Raw genomic sequence first — 21,254 nt, forward strand, 5'->3', positions numbered from 1 at the left:
GCCAATATCTCCTTGATTCTGTCGAACGCCTTTTGACAATCATCGTCCCACATGGTGTGGTCTGTTTTCTTGAGTTTCTTGAAGATAGGCTCGCAAATCATCATAAGTTTCGATATGAATCGACTTATGTATTGCACTTTTCCCAGGAATCCCGACTTCCTTTTCTCGTTTGAGGTTGTGGCATTTCGATCAGAGCTTTGATTTTGGAAGGATCTATTTCTATGCCTCGTTGGCTAACGACGTATCCTAGGAGTTTGCCAGATGTCACCCCAAATGTGCACTTTTGAGGGTTGAGTCTCATGTTGTACTTCCGTAGCCTTGCGAAGAACTTGCGAAGGTTCGCAATATGTCCCTCTCTTTCCTTGGATTTGACGATCATGTCATCTACATATACCTCGACTTCTTTATGCATCATGTCATGTAGGAGTGTAGCCGCGGTGCGTTGGTATGTAGCTCCGGCGTTGATCAATCCGAACGGCATTACTGTATAGCAATAGGTTCCCCATTGGGTGACGAACGCGGTCTTATGCATGTCTTCCATGGCCATTTTGATTTGGTTATAACCCGCATATCCATCCATGAAGGATAGTAATGCGTGGTCTGCAGTATTGTCCACTAATATGTCGATGTGAGGTAGAGGGAAGTCATCTTTTGGACTTGCTTTGTTCAAGTCCCTAAAGTCAACACAAACTCGGATTCTCCCATCCTTTTTGGGTACGGGCACTATGTTAGCTACCCAGTCAGAATACTCGGAAACTTTGATGAACCCGGCTTTGAATTGTTTGTCAACTTCTTCCTTAATCTTTAGAGCCCACTCTGTTCTCATTCGTCGAAGCTTCTGTTTCACGGGTTTGAAACCTGGCTTAATCGGAATCCTATGTTCGGCGATATCCCTGTCGATCCCTGGCATGTCTTTGTAGGACCAAGCGAAAATGTCTTTGAATTCATTTAGGAGGTTTATGAGGTCGGCCCGTTCGGTAGAGCTCAAGGTAGTCCCTATCCTAAGTTCTTTGGGTTCTAGTTCAGTTCCTACATTGATGGGTTCGGTGTCCTCAATTACAGGTCCCCCTTCCCCTTCCTGTAGTATTTCTTTGGCTACGTAGGGAGGTATTTCGGTCAAGTCTGGGTCTTGGTCATCCTCAGTATCATCATAAACAGAATTGCACTCAAGATAACGCAAAGAGTAAGCAGAACCTGATTTATTCATATTAAGATTTGAGTAAAGTTGAAACAAAGAAGCCAACCGATCCATGGTCGGTGGCGGTAAAGGGACAGAATGGGGCATTTCCCGAACTACTGTGGCTACTTGGAAATAAGCTAGGAGAAACGAAGGGAGTGGGGATGACGACAGAGTAGACTCTCTAATGACTTCTCTAGACTTTGACTGACGACTCACTCCGACTCGATTCCGATTCGAACTCGTCGTCTTCTCGGTTCTTCTTTAAACATCTCTCCTTCTCCGGTGGTGAGCTTGAAGAGTCTTCCTTGATTGTTGGTCCATTTGATTGATTTTCTCCATCCTTTTTCTTTGCTTTGTGTCGATTTCCGTGATCAATGCGGTGGGGTTGAAGCGATCGTCTTGAAGTATCGTAGTAATGATCTCATCCTGCGCGGCCTTAACAAATCGGTCCTCTCCAAACAAGAGGCTCACAGCTTGCTCGTCTAAGCAAGGTGCTTGACGGGTTTTGACGGTAGGAACCGTTTCTGGAGGAATGAAGTAGCAATCGTGAAAGATCTCGATTCCGGCTAACTTCCTCTCGAGGTAATGCCAAGGTTCGGGAAATCCATGAAAGAGTTCCGAACTTCCTTCTTGAACGAAGTATCCATTCAAGGTAGGGAGATATGGCCTCATTTGGACTCCTACATACTTGCGATTTTGAACTTGGGCAAGCATTTCGAGAACTTCTTCTGTTGTGGGTTTGTACCCTAGTCCAAGTGGTATTCTCGATGAGTTGCCTTTCTTGTATGGCGCGAAGGTGTTCTTCCGAATCGGGTTCAAAGGCATTCCAGGAAGTATCCCGATTTTTGAGTATGTGGTTGACCACCAAGTTAGAGTAGGGATTATAGTATAAGGGTGCCAACTCACTTTCTATGACATTTACACTTTGGAAGCCCCCAAGTTCGTATATGGGATCCGCAAGGACTTGATTATTTGATTGCTTCTCGATTATGGCCTTGATGGGTGACGAAGTGATCGTCACAACTTTGCCATTTAGTGGGATCTTGATCTTTTGATGAAGGGTGGATGTTCTTGCTTTGGAAGCATGAATCCAAGGCCTTCCCCGAAGTATGTTGAATGAAGCTTCGATGTCCACTATTTGGAAGTTAACCTTTCGTTCGATTGGTCCCGTTGCTATGGTTAGGTTAGCAAGTCCTACCACTTTTAAATCGTGTACCGTCATATGCACGTACACCTTGATTTGTAGGGGTCCAATCCGACTCTTTCATGCCTAGCTTGTATGCCGTTTTGAGGGTATGACGTTGACCGCGGAGCCATCATCTACCAAGGTCATTGGCACATTTTTCTTTAGACAGATGACAGTGATGTATAGAGCAAGGTTGTGACTGGCGCCGAAAGGTGGCAAGTCTTCGTCTGAGAAAGTAATAGGATTACTTAGCTTCGGTGATTCTTGGAAGACCAAGTTGACTACATCTTCAGGAGTAGAGTTATGTGCTACATTTAATTTGGCCAAAGCTTGCAGTAAAGCTTGGCGATGCGGAAATGAGCTTGCCACTAGTTGCCAGACTGAAAGATCAGCCTTGGTTTTCTGTAATTGCTTGAGCAAATGATCAGTGGGGTCGTCTTCGTTGTCATTTGGTGTGATGACATTGGTTGGACCGTTTTGAGTGGTGCTTTGATATGGGCGACCCGAACGAGTTAGGTGATCCACATCTTGGTCTTCACCATTTTGGACTATTTCCTTTACCAAGGAGTTTTCGATGAGATACTCGTCTTCATCATTATCGGCCCAAACTCCATTGATTGCAGCTAGTTCCCTCATTCTCATGATGTCACTTTCTAGTTGTATGATTTGATTGACTAGTTTATCGACCACGGCGACTACTTCTTGCATAGTGGCATTTTGAGAGAAGGTCAATGGTACGCGTTCTTTAGGCGTTGCCTTGGGATCGCGTAAGGCTATTACCATGTTTTCTAGTTCCCACACTTGTCTATCTACACTCCTTGCCCATGCGATGAAGTCGGAGATTGCAGGGGAGATAGTGGAGTAAAGCTTTTCTTTCTCAATTGCATGAATTTCATTTTCGGTGGGAGAAATGAGATGTGAGCAATCTAAGGTAGATTCGTCACTTGTAATCACTAGAACTCCAAGAGGATTCTGAGTGTTGTTGGGCTTACCTCCTGGTGGAATTGGAAGTCGACCATCTTCAATCATATCCTGAAGCACGTGTTTCAACTTGTAGCATTTTTCTGTGTCATGCCCCTTGCCCCTATGGTATTCACAGTAGGAATTTTCATCCCGGAATTTGGACTTCCTTTCAGGTTCGGGAGTAGGTCCAATGGGTTGGAGTTTGCCTTGCTTCATTAGCCTTTTTAGAGCGTTGGAGTACGTATCTCCAAGGTTTGTGAACTTCCTTGGTGGGCTAGTTTTCTTGGATGGCTCGAGAAGGTTAACTTCGTCGGTCTTGCTAGTAGAGCCGTATGAACGACTCGTGGACCCTTGGTATCCTCGACCTACCGTTTTGGACAAGAGTCCTTTACGGATGTCGTCTTCAATTCGTGTCCCTAGTACAGTTAAGTCCTTAAAAGTCTTGATGTTTTGATATCTCAAATGGTTGGCATATATGGGCTTGAGATTGTCCACGAACTTCTCCACAAGAGTGGCCTCATCCGGGCGTTCAACTAGTTGGGTACTAGTCTTCCTCCACCTACTTAGGAAGTCGGTGAATCCTTCCTTGTCATTTTGGGTAAGAACCTCTAGAGTGCGCATGTTGACTTGGATCTCGGCATTATCCGCGTATTGTTTTGAGAACTCGATGACGGCGTCCTCCCAAGTAGCGACCTTTTTGTGATCTAAAGTGTAGAACCATTGCTTTGGGATGGTGTCAAGAGATGAAGGAAAGATCCTTAAGAACATCTCGGGTTTGATGCCTTTGATAGACATGTAGTCCTTGAAGGCGCGGATGTGGTTCAAAGGGTTCTCATGTCCTTTAAACTTAGGGATATCCGTCATGCTAAAGTTAGTGGGCAATTTGGAATTGACGGCTTCATACTTACGATTGTTCTCCCTGTAAATGTCATCCCCCTTAAGGTACATCAATTGCTCCTCTAGGTATTGGAGTCTTTTCTCAGCTGCGGTTGTTCCTAGGACAGGATTCTCATCTTTAGACTCGTCATCGGAAAATTGTAGCACTCCACCTTTGGGGGGAGGTAGCTTTCCCTCTACATCAAAGATACGGCCTTCGATAAGCTCAAGGCGGTCATAGGTTTGTTCTTGGGTAATTTGCATTTGGGCTATCGCGGCTAGGATTCGATCATTACTCTCTTGAATTTGTTGGAGGTTCGTATCATCACTTGACCCAGGCATCTTGGAAACTGGATAAGAGATCGGCGACGAATCAAAACACGATCGACCATTCTATCACACTTGCTAAAAGAGGAAAAGTTTTGACTCGTGAAGTGGGTGTGTGCCACTTGTGTTGAGTGAGTTTTGAAGAAAGACAAGGTCTTTGAAAATGTGTGTCCTAGTCAACTGTAGTGTAGTTGTAGGAGTGGACTCGAGGTGAGGTTTGAAATGGGCTTGTGGCCCGAATTTTGACACGACAAATGGACAGAGTTTTGACCGGATTTTGTGCTAATTAAAGGCCCTATTTCGAAATTCTTGATTGAAAACGGGTTTTGATTTTTTTTTGAAAATTCGTCATGGTTTTGTTTAGAAATGGTGATCACATAAGGTTTACACATTTATACAAGCATTATAACGGGATGCTGAGTGCATTTAGAAAGGTTTTGGTTTAGAGGGTGGGTTGCCATACCGAACCATCAAACCCGAAGTCTGTGGAGAGGCTCGTGCCAAACAAGAGTAAGGCCGATTCCTAGTCCATTTCCTCAAGTAGTGAAGGCCCTTGATACAAACAAGAGTAAGCATCATGGTATGGATGACGTCAATCGCTATCCATCCTTAGGCCCAAATAAGAATTAGGACCGTTTAGACGGGACGATTGGTCGAATGGGTTGGGTTGGGCCTAGGAAGGCCGAATTAAACGGTCTAGGAAGACCGAGTTATGAAAACCGACAATTGTGTTGTACAAACTTATTCCCTAACCTTGTTCAAGTTTCACCCTTGCTACACGTAAGTGTATTTCCCCAGCGGAGTCGCCAAACTGTGGACAGCGGGCCGCCCACGGGTGCGCTTGGCGAAGGGGCTCGAAAACAAGCGTTTGCATTTTGTATGGAGTCGCCACCAATTTTTATGGGAAATTGGAACCGTTTGAATACCTCGTGTCATGTCAAGACACAAAGTAGTGACATGAACACTAAGCAATCGTTACCCTTAGCATTCTATGTCTAGAATGACTCTCGTGGATGCCAATGAACACGGGTGCTCACGGAGATCTGGAGTAAGGGGTGAGGGTACGTATTAGGAAGCTCTTTTGATCGAACACCTAATCCCGCCCGCCTCGATAGCGGCCTCTACTAATGATTAGGGAAGTTATTCGTACTTGATATATCGTCGGCTATATGCATGCAATGCAACATCCATAGATTAATCCTAGCATGTGAGAATTAGACTAAGTCGGTTGACACGTAATTAGCATACAATTGGGTCGAAGTTGGGATTTAATGTTCATTTACATGTGAAAGCATACAAGCAATAAAAGAAATACAATAATGAAAATACAATAATGAAAATTACAATAATTACAACGGAACAGGCGATTTATGTCGAAAATACCTTTAAAACGGATAATTTGGAAAAAGAATAAAAGAATAAATTACGAACAAGTCAGAAGGTGATATTACGGATACTAGTTGGTTAATACGTAGCCTAATTAAACTAGGTCGAGCGAAACAGGAGTTCGGGACAGAATTCACCCTGAACAGGCGCAGTGAACTGCGCCCTTTGGAAGAGGCGCGCGATTCTTTTAACGCGTCATTCCAAGGGTGAGTTCTGGCTGTGAAGCCGGAACTGCAAACCGTTAATGTTAATTGGTAAATTAATGGATTGATTACGATTTTAGACTCGGATGAAAGTTATTAGCAGATTATTTACATATGATTGAGGTCATAAAACAAGAAACATGGATGAGACGGAAACAAGACAGATTAATTATGTGAAGGGTCGATGTTAATGAATGATTAATTAAACTAACTAACTAAACGAATTAGACTAAACATGATGAATTGACGATGAATTAATGAACAAACAGGTGAAAATATATCAACAATGAATCCCAGAAACCCAACATGAACGAATTGAATTTCTAAAACCCGAATTGAATTTAATGACGAAAACCCGCAAATATTGATTATTTGGGATTTAAGTCGGATTTATGATGATTTTAAACATGTTAATGATGATGGTTAATATACATATGAATTATTAAACTATCATGTGAACGAATTAACAGACGAACAAAACAAAAGAAATTAATTTGATACGAATTACAGAGCACGGAGGAAGAAGAAAAGAAGCAGGAACTGCGGCAGCCTCACGAAGAGGCGCAGCAGGTGCTGCGCTCCTTCGAAGAGGCGCAGCGGTTGCTGCGTCTTTTCTCGACGTCTGTCTACTGGAAATCCGCAAAAAAGGTTTTAAAGACGGTTTTAGAAATCGATTTTAATGGTGTATTCGACATAAACCTTACAATTGTTATACAATAAATAAATACAATAAATAAAAGAGAGATTAATACACCCTCAGACTTACATGTTGACGGAACGAGATGAACTAAGAAGATCGATTAGTGATGCTCGACGCGAATGCAAGGAAAGAGTGCCCTCGTAAGAGGAAAACGATTTAACAAGATTGATTAATTAGATTGATTGAGTGTAGTGGTCAAATTGGTCGGTCATGCAACGGAGAGGCTGGTACCCGGAAAGATCCGAGCTTACGTGGTCGGAAGTCCAAGCACGTAGGCGCCAATTAGTAAGAACGAAGTCTAGAATGCAAAGGGAGAAGAGAAGGGCGGACACTCGCGTGAGAAATATGAGGAACGAAAGCTCCTATTTATACTAATCACGTGAAGGAATAGGGTTTCGGAGACTCTTTGGAAGTGAATCTCGGAAAGATATAAAAAAGATACGTAAATCATGCAAAGAAGGGCCTGGGAAGAGGCGCAGCAGCCACTGCGTCTCTTGGAAGAGGCGCAGCACCTGCTGCGTCTATTCCCAGGAGGTTTCCTCCTGCTTAAGAAAGATTTCCGTGTTTGAGTTATGGTAGGACGGAAATAATTCGATTATCTTTTGAATATTACGGGATATTATTTGCCAAAAGATAAAATTTGAGAAATATGGAATAGAAATATCCTAACATTCCGAACATTCTGACTCGGGATTTAACAGTTATCAGAAAATGGAGACGGTTTTTGACCCGGACTCCGAATGTACTCTAATTACTGCCAAAACGACCGTATCGGCACGTAGATGACAAATATTTGAGCAATCACTTGACGATAATCTTACGAACTGTCACAAATCGTTCCGCGAATCCAACATGCGGCCCAATCATCACCGGGTGGTTTGCGAGGGGTGCAGAAACGAGGTGTCTACAGGATGAATCCCTTCTTCCTTCCAATTGCAACCCACTAATCTAAATGTAAACTAATGAGAATTGTAGATCTTCAATAAACTAAAGAGGAATTAACGATTAATTAAAGAAAGATTACAACTTTTATTAAAAGAAATTAAAGAGAAAAATATTAGGGTTCTTGTCTTACAAAATGAGAGAGTAATTCTTCTAATCTAATGTGAGTGTAGAATAATCTAAGGTAGTCTAATTTTTTTGTAGTCTAATAATAATGAGAGTGTCTTATATATAAGACCTCCTAATCATAATCATAATCATAATCATAATCATAATCATAATCATAATCATAATAATAATCATAATAATAATCATAATCATAATCATAATCATAATCATAATAATAATAATAATAATAATAATAAATAATAATAATAATAATAAAAATAATAAAAATAAAAATAATAATAAAAATAATAATAATAAAAATAAAAATAATAATAATAATAGTAATAGTAATAATAATAATAATAATAATAATAATAATAGTAATAATAATAGTAATAACAATAGTAATAACAATAACAATAATAGTAATAACAATAGTAATAACAATAACAATAATAATAATAACAATAATAATAACAATAATAATAATAATAATAATAACAATAATAATAATAACAATAATAAAAATAATAATAAAAATAATAATAACAAAAATAATAACAAAAATAATAGTAATAATAATAATAATAATAACAATAATAACAATAATAATAATAATAACAATAATAATAATAATAACAATAATAATAACAAGAATAATAATAATAATAATAATAATAATAATAATAATAATAATAATAATAATAATAATAATAATAATAATAATAATAATAATAATAATAATAATAATAATAATAAAGGGAAAAGGCGATTCAACGACGATGTTTTCCGATTGATTTCTTCTTTTCCTCCGGCTATGGGACGACCAAAGAAGCTAGCAATTACTGTTCTGCAACCACGACGGGGTAGATCTTCGACGGAGGAGCCGATTTCTACGCCGATAGGTAACCCTAATTCAATGAATATTTTAATAAATCATGCTTTAGATCAATCCGGTGCTCGTAAGTCTGGTCCTACGAGGAATCCATTGGTAACTGGTTCTAAGAGTCATGGGAAGAGTCCTGTCATATCAGAGGAACCTGTTATAGCGAGTACTTCTGCTGCTACTGCTGTACCGGTTCCTTCTGTGGTTACTCCTGCTGTTTCTAGTGCTGAGGTTCCGGTTGCTGTTTCTACTCCTGCTCCTACTAAGAGTGGAACTGGGAAATCTACTTGGGCTGACAAGGTAACCCAATCTGCAGTAGGTATGGAACTGACTGGCAGTTATGATTCGAAGGAGGGTGTTGTTGTAATTGATATTCAGGATATAGAGAGTGAATTGACTTTTTGGCAAAATACTTTGGTTGGACAATTTCTGGGGGAGGAAATCCTCGGTTGCACAAGTGAAAGAATTTGTTAACAAGAAGTGGAATCATGTTACTAAGCCTGTTGTGTTATCCTTCTAGAAGGGTTGGTTTTATTTCAGGTTCTCTAAAGCTGAAGACATGAACACCATACTGAGGGGCAATGCCTGGAGTCTAAGTTGTCACTCTTTGTTGTTGAAGCAGTGGTCTCCTCATTTTCCTACCCAGATGGATAGTATCTCAAAGGTGCATGTCTGGGTTTTGCTTCACAACCTGGACCCTCATTTATGGTCTGCTCAGGCTCTGAGTAAGATTGCTTTATGTTGATCCAGTCACCACTAATAAGGAGAGGCTGTCTTTTGCTCGGATCATGGTTGAGGTGGATCTTGCCCAGTCTCTTCCTGGGTACGTAGTGATTGACACACCGTTTCTGGGTGAAATTATTCAGGATGTGGAATATGAGTGGCTTCCTTATTATTGCACTCACTGCAAAAAGTTGGGACATGAGAAGAAGGTGTGCAAAATGTTGAAAAAAGATGATGCAAAAAAGTCTAAGGCTCAAGGAAATGGGAAGAATCAGGATAAATCCATTTCACAGAATGCTGAGAATGCTCAGCCTGTTGGAGTTCTTATTGAGGTTGTGGGGGATGGGACCCTTGGGACACAGGCCATTGTCACTGACTCAGGTGGGGGTGGTCAGCCTATTTCAGTGGTCAGTGTGCCTGCTCCTTTGGTAGCTGGAGATAGGGCTTCCTTATATCAACATGAGTATGGTGGGTCAAAGACCATAAGCCCATCTCATGCTCTGCCTAATAGCCTCAGGACCTCTAGTCACGGATTGGCTCTTAATACTCAGGGGGAGACTGAGCAGCAGTCTCAGTCCCCAATCCCTGTTTCATTAAACCAATTTGGTCCTCTAACTACAGTGGATGCAGGGGATGGGTCTGGTGTCAATCCTTGTAATACTGATGCCAGGAAAGTTCAAACAATGGTCTAGAAGATTCAAATCCCTAGCACTACCAGTTGGGTGGAACAGGAGGTCGGTGAGGAAGAGGAACCGCCCCCACTCCATTCTCCATGAAGATAGGAGCTTGGAATATAAGGGGCATGAATAATCTTATTAAGCAATCAGAGGTTATTTCTTTTTTCAATAAAAATGAGTTGGATATTATGTGTATAGTTGAAACTCGTGTTAGGACTAATAAGGCTGTTTCTATTCAAAGGAGAAAATTTTAGCATTTTTTCATTATAGATAACTACTCTTCCCATTCAAATGGTAGGATTTGGGTTATTTGGAGAAATTCTGCTTTAAATATTCAATGTCAGCAAAGTAATAGTCAGTGGATTCACCTTCTAATTTCATATGGTTCTTTTACCTTGGAAGTTACCTGTGTGTATGGTTTTAATCATCCTTCACAAAGAGTTCCTCTTTAGGATTTTCTTTCTGCCAAAGTGACCTGCCCTCTCCCTTGGCTTATCTTGGGTGATATAAATTGTGTCTGTACTACTGATGAGAGAATCAGAGTTGATCCCCCCAACCTTGTTGCTATGGAGGAATTTAATCTGGCCATTGATGCTGCTGGTTTGGAGGAGATTATGACTCAAGGGTGTTGGTACACTTAGACTAATAAACAAGATCAAAATGACAGAAAGTGGATGAGACTAGATAGAGCTTTGGCTAATGCTCACTGGTTCTTGACTTTTCCTGCAGCTTATGTAGAGGCTCTTACCCCAGGGATTTCTGATCACTCCCCTCTGGTCATCTCTTTTGGGGCAAGTCTTTGTCCCAAGAATTTTTCATTCAAATATCTTAACTGTTGGGGCCAGCATAGTCAGTTCAAGTATCTAGTTAGTAAGGAATGGCAGGCTTCTATAAAAGGGTGTGCTATATATCAGATGGTTCAGCATTTGCGAAATCTGAAGAGTCAGTTAAGGAGATTGCATAAGACCAATTTTGTTAGTATACATGTTAAAGTTCTGGAGGTGGAACAGCAGTTGCACCAGTGTCAACAGCAGCTTCAGCAGGATCCCAAGTATTTTTTACTCCATCATGAGGAGAGATCCCTCAGTCAGGAGTATTGCAAGCTTAAAAATGTGGAGCTCAGCATTGCATATCAAAGAGCAAAGGATTTTGACATAAAAATGGGGGATGCTAGTACCTCATATTTTTTATCTAAAATTAATGCTAGAAGGAATTCTTCCAGTATTAGTAAGGTTGTGGGTATAAATGGTAATATTTGCACAGAGTTTGGTGATATTTCAAAAGCTTTTCTGGAGTACTATATGGGCCTTCTTGGAACTGATGAACCAGTGGTGAATTTTGATGATTTGGTTATGAAATCAGGACCTTGTCTAAGTGATGTTGAGGGGCTCACTCTTCTGGATCCTATTACTCCAGCAGAGGTGAAGGCTGCTTTATTTTCTATTGACCCTAACAAGAGTCCTGGTGCAGACGGTTATACTTCTGGCTTTTTTCGAGATGCCTGGGACATTATCCAGGACAATTTTACTGTTGCTGTCCTTGACTTTTTTGCTACTGGAAAACTACTTAAAGAGGTTAATTCTACTCTCATTTCCTTAATCCCAAAAGGTAATACCCCAAACTCAGTGCTGGATTATAGACCAATTTCTTGTTGCACTACTTTATACAAGACAATCAGTAAGATTTTAACTGCCAGATTAAAAAAAGTCATGCCCTCACTGGTGGGGATTGAGCAGGCTGCTTTTATATCAGATAGATCAATATTTGATAATACAATGCTTGCAAATGAACTTGTTAGAGGCTATGGTAGGAAATATAAAACTCCTACGTGTGTGGTAAAGGTGGACATTCGAAAAGCTTTTGATTCAGTGAGTTGGAAGTTTTTGCAACATATCCTGCCCCTATTTGGACTCCATCTACTGGATCTTCTCTCTTGTTACTAGCTCAAGATTTACACTCAAAATTAATGGGAGGACTGAAGGCTTTTTTTTAGGGAAGAAGAGGGCTCAGGCAAGGGGACCCCCTTTTCCCCTTGCTCTTTGTTCTTTGTATGGAGGTGCTAACAAGGCTCTTAAAGAAAATGAAACAAGCTCCTCAATTTAGCCACCATCTTAAATGTGTAAAGTTGGAACTGTCTCATCTAATTTTTGATGATGATTTATTGGTGTTTGACAGAGGTGACCTTCCCTCTGTCCTGGCTGTAAAGCATAGTTTGGATACTTTCTCAGGCTATTCTGGCCTCACTCCTAATCCAAGCAAGACTAACATCTATTTTGCTGGGGTAAGGGGCAATGTTAAGAGTAGCATTTTTCAGGCCACTGGTTATGTTGAGGGCAAATTTCCATTTAGATATTTGGGCACCCCTTTTCACTTCTCCAGGATGACTAAAGATCTTTTCCAACCTCTGCTGGCAAAAATCAGGAGTAAGCTTGGGTATTGGGCTAGTCTTCATCTTACCTATGCTGGTAAGGTGCAATTGATCAATTCTACCATATTTGGTCTTGAATCGTTTTGGTGTGCGTGCTTACTTCTGCCAAAGGGAGTTATTTCTGAAATTGAAAAAGCTTGTAGGCAATTCTTATGGGGGTCTGAAGGAAAACGAAGGATAGTGTTTTATAGCTGGTCCAAGGTCTGTAGGGGCAGGATGCAAGGAGGTTTTGATATTAGGGAGGTGCTGGGTTGGAATAAAACGCTTTTATTAAAGATGTTTTGGTCTTATAATCACTCTTGTACTTCCATCTGGCTTAAGTGGTCCAGAGAGTACATTTTCAAGCAGCACTCTGGTTGGGAACTTGCTGCCACTGCCTGTTCTTCTGTTATTTGGCAGCATATTCTTGTCATCAGAGATGAATTTGTTACTAAGGTTGGTACTGAAGCTGAGGCTAAACGCTTATTTCAGGTCTGGGCTACCAATGGTAAGCTACCTTTGCAGGAAGTGTATTCTATATTCCATGGGACACACTATGATCTTAGATGGATGAAGCCCCTCCTGGATGGCATTGTTCTTCCCAAACACGCTTTTGTTGTGACACTAGTTGCTCATAATTGCCCTTGCTACAGTAGACAACATTTGTAAAAGAGGGGTCCTCCTTGCTAATAGGTGTGTGTTGTGCCTTCATGCTTCTGAAACTTGTTCTCACCTGTTCTTTGGTTGTTCCTATTCCAAAGACTTGATGCAGCAGGTCTTAAATTGGTAGGGTACTACTAGGCATGTTCTGAGCTTAAAGCATGAGCTGTATAAACTTGCCCTTAGTAGGAATCGAATCTGGAGATCCAAGCTTGCAAGGTGTTCCATTTCTGATGCCATTTACTTCTTGTAGCAATAGCGTAATTTAAGAGTATTTGATGGGGTGAGTAGGGATGTGAGCAAGTTGCTAGATAGGATTAAATATGTTGTTTGTGTTCGTATGTATGCTTGGAGTAATGGGATATTTAAATCCCAAATGCTCCAACTGCTTTTAGGTTGATTAGCTCAGGTTCTTTTGTAGGGTAATGTTGGTCGTTTAGCTGGTTCTTCTTTTGTAAGAAACTCTATTCCCATATTAATGAGAATTCTGACTTTCTTCAATAATAATAATAATAATAACAATAACAATAACAATAACAATAATAATAACAATAACAATAACAATAACAATAACAATAACAATAACAATAACAATAACAATAACAATAACAATAACAATAACAATAACAATAACAATAACAATAACAATAACAATAACAATAACAATAACAATAACAATAACAATAACAATAATAATAATAGACAGTGTGGTTCAATGGTAAAGGCTTTGGTTTCCAACCTAGCGCCCTGGGTTCGAATCCCACTATCTGCATATTCCTTTGGTTATGGTTTCCTTCCTTTCTCTTTCTCTTCACTTGGGGAGCTGGGTTCGGATGTTGTTGCCTTGCTCAAGCGGATCCAGAAATTCTCGGTATCTCAGGATGTGGGGGCTCGGGTGGCCGCTTACATTTTTACTAGACTTAGCTTTGCTATTGCTAAGGGTGTGGGAGCCCAGATTGTCTCTCGGCTCCCCACCAATTTCATGTAAACTTTTATTTTTATTTTAATGAAAGCTGCGCGCACCCTTTATAAAAAAATAATAATAATAATAATATTCCACTTTGTCTGCTTAAGACTTCAAGTCTCCCGCAAGATTCGTTTGCTTGTTTTACCACTTTGTCTGCTTAAGACTTTCGAGGATTAATCTTGAGTGTAGGACTGCTATTCGGCGCCAGTGTCAGGAGGAGAGTATTGTCAGGGCTATCCTTGCTTGGGGGGTACCTTGGGGAGGGAGGGGGGGGGGGTTGCAGCTGTTGCAGGAGTGTTCGGATGAGGGTCCTTCTTTATTTACTGTAGAGGAGGATCTGGAGTTGAGTGAGCTTAACCTCCGTCAATGTCAGAGAAAGATTTGTGATGGTCACTATACTGCTGCTGTTCGGGTGCTCTCTTCCTCTGGGGTCTCCCCTACTCCGATGCCACTCTTGTGGCCTTACGTGAGAAGCATCCTGTCGCCCCACGTCCTACATTGCCTCCTTTGTCTGGGGATCATCATCCTCTGGTTGCCTCTTCGTCAGTGGTTTTGTATATGATTTAGAGCTTCCCACGCGGTACATTTTGTGGGAGGGATGGTTTTCGCGCCCAGCACCTGATGGACTGTTTGAGTGGCGCAGCTGTGGCTATCTCTGATAATTTGATCACTTCTATTACAAGAGTGGTTAATCTTTTTCTTGAGGGCCGTTGTCCTCTTGCTCTGGGTGAGTACATTGCCTGCGCCCCTCTCACGCCGCTTGTTAAACCAGGTGTTAGTGTTCGTCCGATTGTTGTTGGCACTATTTGGAGACGGCTTGTCTCTAAGGTTAGTGCTTTTCTGGTTGGTCCTTCCTTGTCTTCTTACTTTGTTGGCCTTACGTTTGGGGTGGGTGTGTCCGGTGGAGGAGAGGCTATCTTGCATGCCTTGAATCGGCTCATTGAGGCTCGGGGTGTTGAGGTGGGACTTTCTATGTTGTTGGTTGATTTCCAGAATTCTTTCAACCTTCTTGATCGCGCGACCATGCTTCTGGAAGTCCGCCGTCATTGCCCGGTTCTTTCCCGTTGGGTGGAGTTTTGTTATTCCAGCCCTGCCTGTCTTTTTTATGGGGAGCATTGCTTGTGGTCTTGTCAGGGTGTCCAGCAGGGTGATCCTTTGGGGCCTTTTCGCTTTGGTTTTGCATCCCTTAGTATGCAAAATCCGGGACACTTTTGACCTCACTATGCAGGCGTGGTACTTGGATGATGGCACTATCGTGGGGGATACATTGGAGGTGGGGAAGGTCTTGGATTTGATTATGGCGGATGGCCCTCGTTTTGGACTGCATCTTAATGTCTCCAAGACGGAGGTCTTTTGGCCTGTTGAGGATCCTGAGAGTCAGCTTCCTGGGGTTTTCCCCCCTTCTATTGCTCGGCCCTTGTGTGGTGTTACAGTTTTAGATGGACCTGTCAGTACTTGTCCTGGTTTTGGCAGTGAGATTATGGCGAAGAGAGTAACTAAGACCATTGCGCTAATGGACTTGGTTGCGAGGATTGAGGACCCACAATGTGAGTTGCTTCTACTTCGAGCTTGTACTGGTATTTCTAAGCTCGATTTCTCCCTCCGTACTTGCTCCCCCAGTGTTTTTGGGTCGGTTCATCTTCCTTTTGATGCTGCTCTTCGTTTCAGCTTGGAACGTATTGTCACCGCGTCTGGCCCGGGTTTTGGGGATTGGCAGTGGCGCCTTGCTACATTCCCTTTTCATCTTGGTGGTCTTGGTGTCTATGCGGCGGGAGATGTTTTACACTATGCCTTTATTGTGTCCCGTTTACAGTCTGCTGATTTGCAGGCTAAGCTCCTCGGACCTTCTGGTATTATAGCTACTGGCCCTGCTTTTGATGATGTCGCGCGGGTGTTTACTGCGACTACAGGCTCTGGTATCTTAGGTAACCCTAGTGAAATTGCTGACCCCAAACTTATGAAGAAATTGGCAGACATATATTTCATGATGGTTGTTGTTGCCTCGGAGTCTGTTTTATCTTTGACACCACGCCAGCTTGCTTTGTGGCAGTCTCAGCAGGGTTCCCACTCCTGTGATTGGTTGCGTGCGGTTCCTATCTCGGGGTTGGGTCAGACTATGAACGGGAGGACTTACCGTAGTGTGCTTGGGTATCGTCTACGTGTTCCGTTATTCACGGTATCTAGGCCCTGTCCTGCTTGCTCTCGGGTTTTTGCTGGTGATATTTTTGGGGACCACGCTGTTTCTTGTACTGGTACTGTGGGCGTTAAACATCAGCATAACCTCGTCCGTGACACTCTATTCGACATCTGCTATAGATCTGGTATTTTTACGGGAAAGGAGGTTGATATCGGTTTGGTTGATGGGCATGGTGGCTCTCTTCGTCTTGCGAATTTGCTGCTTTATTCTTGGGACAAATGGTGTGATGTGTGCATTGACTTGACAGGGTCTTCTCCTTTGACTCAGATTGGGATGACGGATTTTGTGCCCGGCCGAGTTGTCGCTGATGCTGCTCAGCGTAAGTGTGCTATGTATGGGGATTTGTGCGCGGCAGCGGGTTATGGTTTCCTTCCCTTCTCTTTCTCTTCACTTGGGGAGCTGGGTTTGGATGTTGTTGCCTTGCTCAAGCAGATCCAGAAATTCTCGGTATCTCAGGATTCGGGGGCTCGGGTAGCCGCTTACATTTTTACTAGACTTAGCTTTGTTGTTGCTAAGGGTGTGGGAGCCCAGATTGTCTCTCGGCTCCCCACCAATTTCATGTAAACTTTTATTTTTCCTTTAATGAAAGCTGCGCGCATCCTTTAAAAAAAAAAAAATTATAATAATAATTATAATAATAATAATAATAACAATAACAACAACAATAACAATAATAATAATAATAATAATAATAATAATAATAATAATAATAATAATAATAATAATAATAATAATAATAATAATAATAGTAATAATAATAATAATAATAATAATAATAATAATAATAATAATAATAATAATAATAATAATAATAATAATAATAATAATAATAATAATAATAATAGAAACAAATACACGATACACACAAATGGGGAAGGGGAGTTACATTTCATATAAACCAAAACACAAAAAAAGGAGAAACAAAAGGGAAAACGACAAAAGGAAATCAGAATCACGCCAAAAGGGGCTCAGCCGGTCCACCGTCCATCGATGATGGCACCGGCTGGGAAGTCTCTGGAAGAAAAGGAGTGATTTGGTGGTAGTGGGAGCTGGTGAGGAGATCGACGGCCGGTGAACCGTCTGGGAATGCAAGAGTTGTTGCGAGCCGGTTGGCCGGCCACCGGTGCTAAGGCCGGCTGGGGGTTCTCTGGAAATAAGGCGAAGAAGTGATGCATGAATTCCCAGCCAGGATGGTGGCAGTCGATGGGCCGGCTAGAAGTTCATTTGTTGTTAATCAACTCGGGTTTCGTCGATTTGAGTGGGTCAACCTTGAACCCGACTCATCTCCTCGCATTTCTTCATTCTTGTCTTTAATTCTGGTGTGGCTTCGATTGGTGAGTCACGGTGGTTGGTACGAGGTGATTCTGGACTGAGCTAGTAATGGGTGGACGAATGGCGCTGGTTGTCAGCGGAGTGCAGCAGGTGACGGAGGTTGTCAGATTGATTAATGGGAGGAGCTTATGGTGGTTAATGGCGGCAAAATGGGCTCAGCACATGGAAGGTGAAGATGCATTGGTGTTGTGATGGTGATGATGGTTGTGCGAAGGGTACGAATGGAGGTTGGTGATTTGAGTTTGTGTGGTGGTCTACGTGGCCTCGTAATGGTGGTGGAGATTGACGGACTGAAGGTGGGAAGGGAGGGTGATGTCGGGCTGTTGTATGAATGGTGATGGAAATGGTGGACGAATTGATGCGTGAATGCTGGTGTATGCGAGACAGGTTGAACTGGGCATAAGCTGTTTTGATGACGGAAATGGGAGCTCGATTCCGGGCATGGATGATGATGGTAAATGGTCAATGGTTACGATGAAGATGAAGTAGCAGGGGGATGTGCTTGAATTTTGTAAAGTCAAATGTTAACTTGGGGTATTTTGGTTGCTTAACTTGTTCACTTTATATTATAATAAAATCCGTCTCAACCCGCTTCGCTCTTCAATTTCCATCACATTATTCCGCCTTGCTTTCTCGTTTCATATACACATTAAATTAATATAATAATAAAATAATAGTAATATTATATAAAACCGACTAATTATTAAATATAACTAATACGACTAATTATTATAAATTAGTAATTAAATGAGCTAATTAAACGATTAAGCACGCAAAATCGAGTCAGAATAAGGTAATAGGTCTGGGCTAAATCGTCCTAAATTAGGAAGATATCAAATCTCCCCACACTTAAACCTTACTCGTCCTCGAGTAAGCTCAGTTAAACTAAACTGAGACCCTTAATATAAAAGACTAGCTAAACTAATAATATCCTATGAGAGGCAATTAATGGGCCTTCTTCGTCCCTTCAACTCAGAACAAAACACAATGAGGTATGTGCTTCCTTGCAAGGCAAGTGGGGACTTGCGGAAAATTTTTGACGCATCCACCATTTAAGCACGAATCAACATATAATATGCATCACACAAAGTCAAACCGCTTTCCTCATCTAAGTGGCCGTTTTGCTTTCAAAAACCGAACAAAGAGAGTCATTAGTGGAGGATGTCGTCTACGGGTCTTATCAAGGTGTCGAATCCCTAATTCTAGCTCAAGCAACCTAAATTGACAACACGGGGTGCCTAAGAAACAAATTCTATGCGGAAAAGGGGATGTACTTCGCTATACTCCCAAGAATGACACGACACACACAAGATTCGACTCCATATCAAACCCTTGACCAAAGGAGACACAAGACCGACTCTCACGGGTTTCACTAGACACTCATTGAAGAACCAAGTGATTTTTGTGACAAAAAGTAATCAAAATCACTCCCCTAACTCGACTTGCGAAGCATGCCCGTATTCTAATATGGTACTCCATCTAATATCCGCAATAGAAATGTCAAAATGATGCACATACAAGAGAGACGATCGGGTTGTAATGGGGCTTCGGTAAGGTGAAAAGGGTTGGTGCAAGCACCATTTTAAGGCATGTGGGGCTAAGGATCGAGTAGTCGCCACATCTAACCAATCCACTAAACCGTACCAATGCAAAAGAATTCTTCCACAAAATTTGGCAAAGATTGCCATTTCCAAAAATCATTCATTTCTTTTCGAAATAAGATCAATTGCAAATCTATCAACCCTTTATTGAACACAAATACAACATTCTTTTCTTTTTGTTTTTCATTTCATTTTTCTTTTTTCTATTTGATTTTCTTTGTTTCATTTTCCAATACTTGTAATCTTCTTATTCTTGCAAAATGAGCCAAAATTGAAGAACCGTCACAAACATGTGATAGCCAAGATTATAGACCCCAAAGAGAATCGATTCCAACCCAAATACTCTTCCACAAATGGACTACAACGACGAACTAATCAACATAGGTGAGTTGTTTATGGTATGTAGTTATTTAGTTGGCAATAGAAATGACAAGGCTTAGGTTCAAAATGGGTTAACAAAAGGGGGAAATGACTCAAGGGTACAACAAAGTCTTATTTGGCTATAGTGAGGTTACTTTATTGAATAAAATCGTCTTAATATGCACATCAACACTTCTACGGAATCAAGGAACGAGCTCCATACTTATGTGTTTTGACATGACACACCACGCAAGGAGAACTACTCACAAATACCTAACGGGTCCGGCTTGATGGACCGGCCATATGGAGGCTCTATCCTCACATTTGAGTAGCTATGTCGGTCCTAGGTCGAGTATAAGTTCAATACGGTCTCACAGGGTTGTCGCAACTCGGTTGTTAAGCTCGACTTCCGGGTTTTTGCAAGCAAAAATCCTAACCATGTGTCATCAAAAGGCACAAGCTATCAAGAGGGGAATGACACGGGCAAAACAATTATCATCATTGATGACATATACCCTCCACATTTAGACCCTCTAAGCAACTATTTACAAACAAGATGCAACGTGTATGAAATGCAACTAAACATATGAAGAAGTTACGTGAATGCAAGAGTGAACACATATATACATTTTTAGTCTAAATGCACACAATATCTTGTCCTAACAACACACCAACAACACAATCATATCTAAAACGGTTCCCAAAGGGAACACCCACATCACATATCCCATCCTCCTCCATGCTTATATATACAAAAAGAAAAGGAAGGATAAAGGAGAAAGGATTGGAAGAATTTTACCAAACGTCTTCTCCGATGCTCTCATGTGTTGTCAATCAAAAAGGTTAGGACAAATGCAATATGAAGAGTCTATCACACCCGAAATACTCGAGAGGGGGGGGGGGGTGAATTGAGTATTTAAAAATTATGCCTACTTTTTATTTTATATCAAGGTAATTAATTACTTAAAGTTTATTGATTAAACTTTAACTAATTAACTAATTGATTATGAACGAATGAAATGACTGAAACGAAAGATGCAAAGACACACGATATTTGAAGTGGTTCAGCTTCACACGTCGAAGCCTACGTCCACTATTCTCGATTAATAATTTTAGTACCTTACTCCGGATTACAAAATTATCAACCCAACTCGTATAGTTAACTCTAACTATAACTCGATTTGAATATCACTAGATATTCGATTTGACTATCTTAAGTTACTAAGAAAGCACTTGATTGTTCTTCTAAGTGTTCACACAATTGAACGAGTAAGAAACAATATGAAGTACTATTATCTTATGACGTAATCTTAAGGAAAGATAAGCAATTTGAAGAGCACGACTTTTCGTAAATATTTTCTAAAACAAAACAATAAGACAATTAAGAATTAAACTCAAATATGTTTTGCAAAGTTTCTTGTATTTCAAAAAGCTTAGATAAATGAAGAATGATCAATTGTATTTATAGTAGAAGTGGGTACTAGGGTTTGCACGAAACCCTAGAATGCCGTAGAATAGGCGGCAAGGGTATAAGAGATAAATTTTTATCTCTTCCCTAAATTTAATCCAAGAT

General features: G+C 41.0%; 1 protein-coding gene across 1 annotated transcript; it reads left to right on the forward strand.

Moving 5' to 3' along the window:
- The first annotated feature begins 12,237 nt into the window (after window positions 1–12,237).
- Window positions 12,238–13,233, forward strand: LOC141629362 (uncharacterized). The gene has a single exon (XM_074442380.1). It carries the CDS (start codon window positions 12,238–12,240, stop codon window positions 13,231–13,233), a length of 996 nt encoding a protein of 331 aa, XP_074298481.1.
- Window positions 13,234–21,254: the final 8,021 nt, after the last annotated feature.

This window comes from Silene latifolia, chromosome Y (genome assembly GCF_048544455.1).
Source record: "Silene latifolia isolate original U9 population chromosome Y, ASM4854445v1, whole genome shotgun sequence".
Taxonomy (NCBI): domain Eukaryota; kingdom Viridiplantae; phylum Streptophyta; class Magnoliopsida; order Caryophyllales; family Caryophyllaceae; genus Silene; species Silene latifolia.

Bases quoted from the DNA above. Each gene is read 5' to 3' on its own strand.
- LOC141629362 (XM_074442380.1), top strand. From the start codon at position 12,238: ATGAAACAAGCTCCTCAATTTAGCCACCATCTTAAATGTGTAAAGTTG.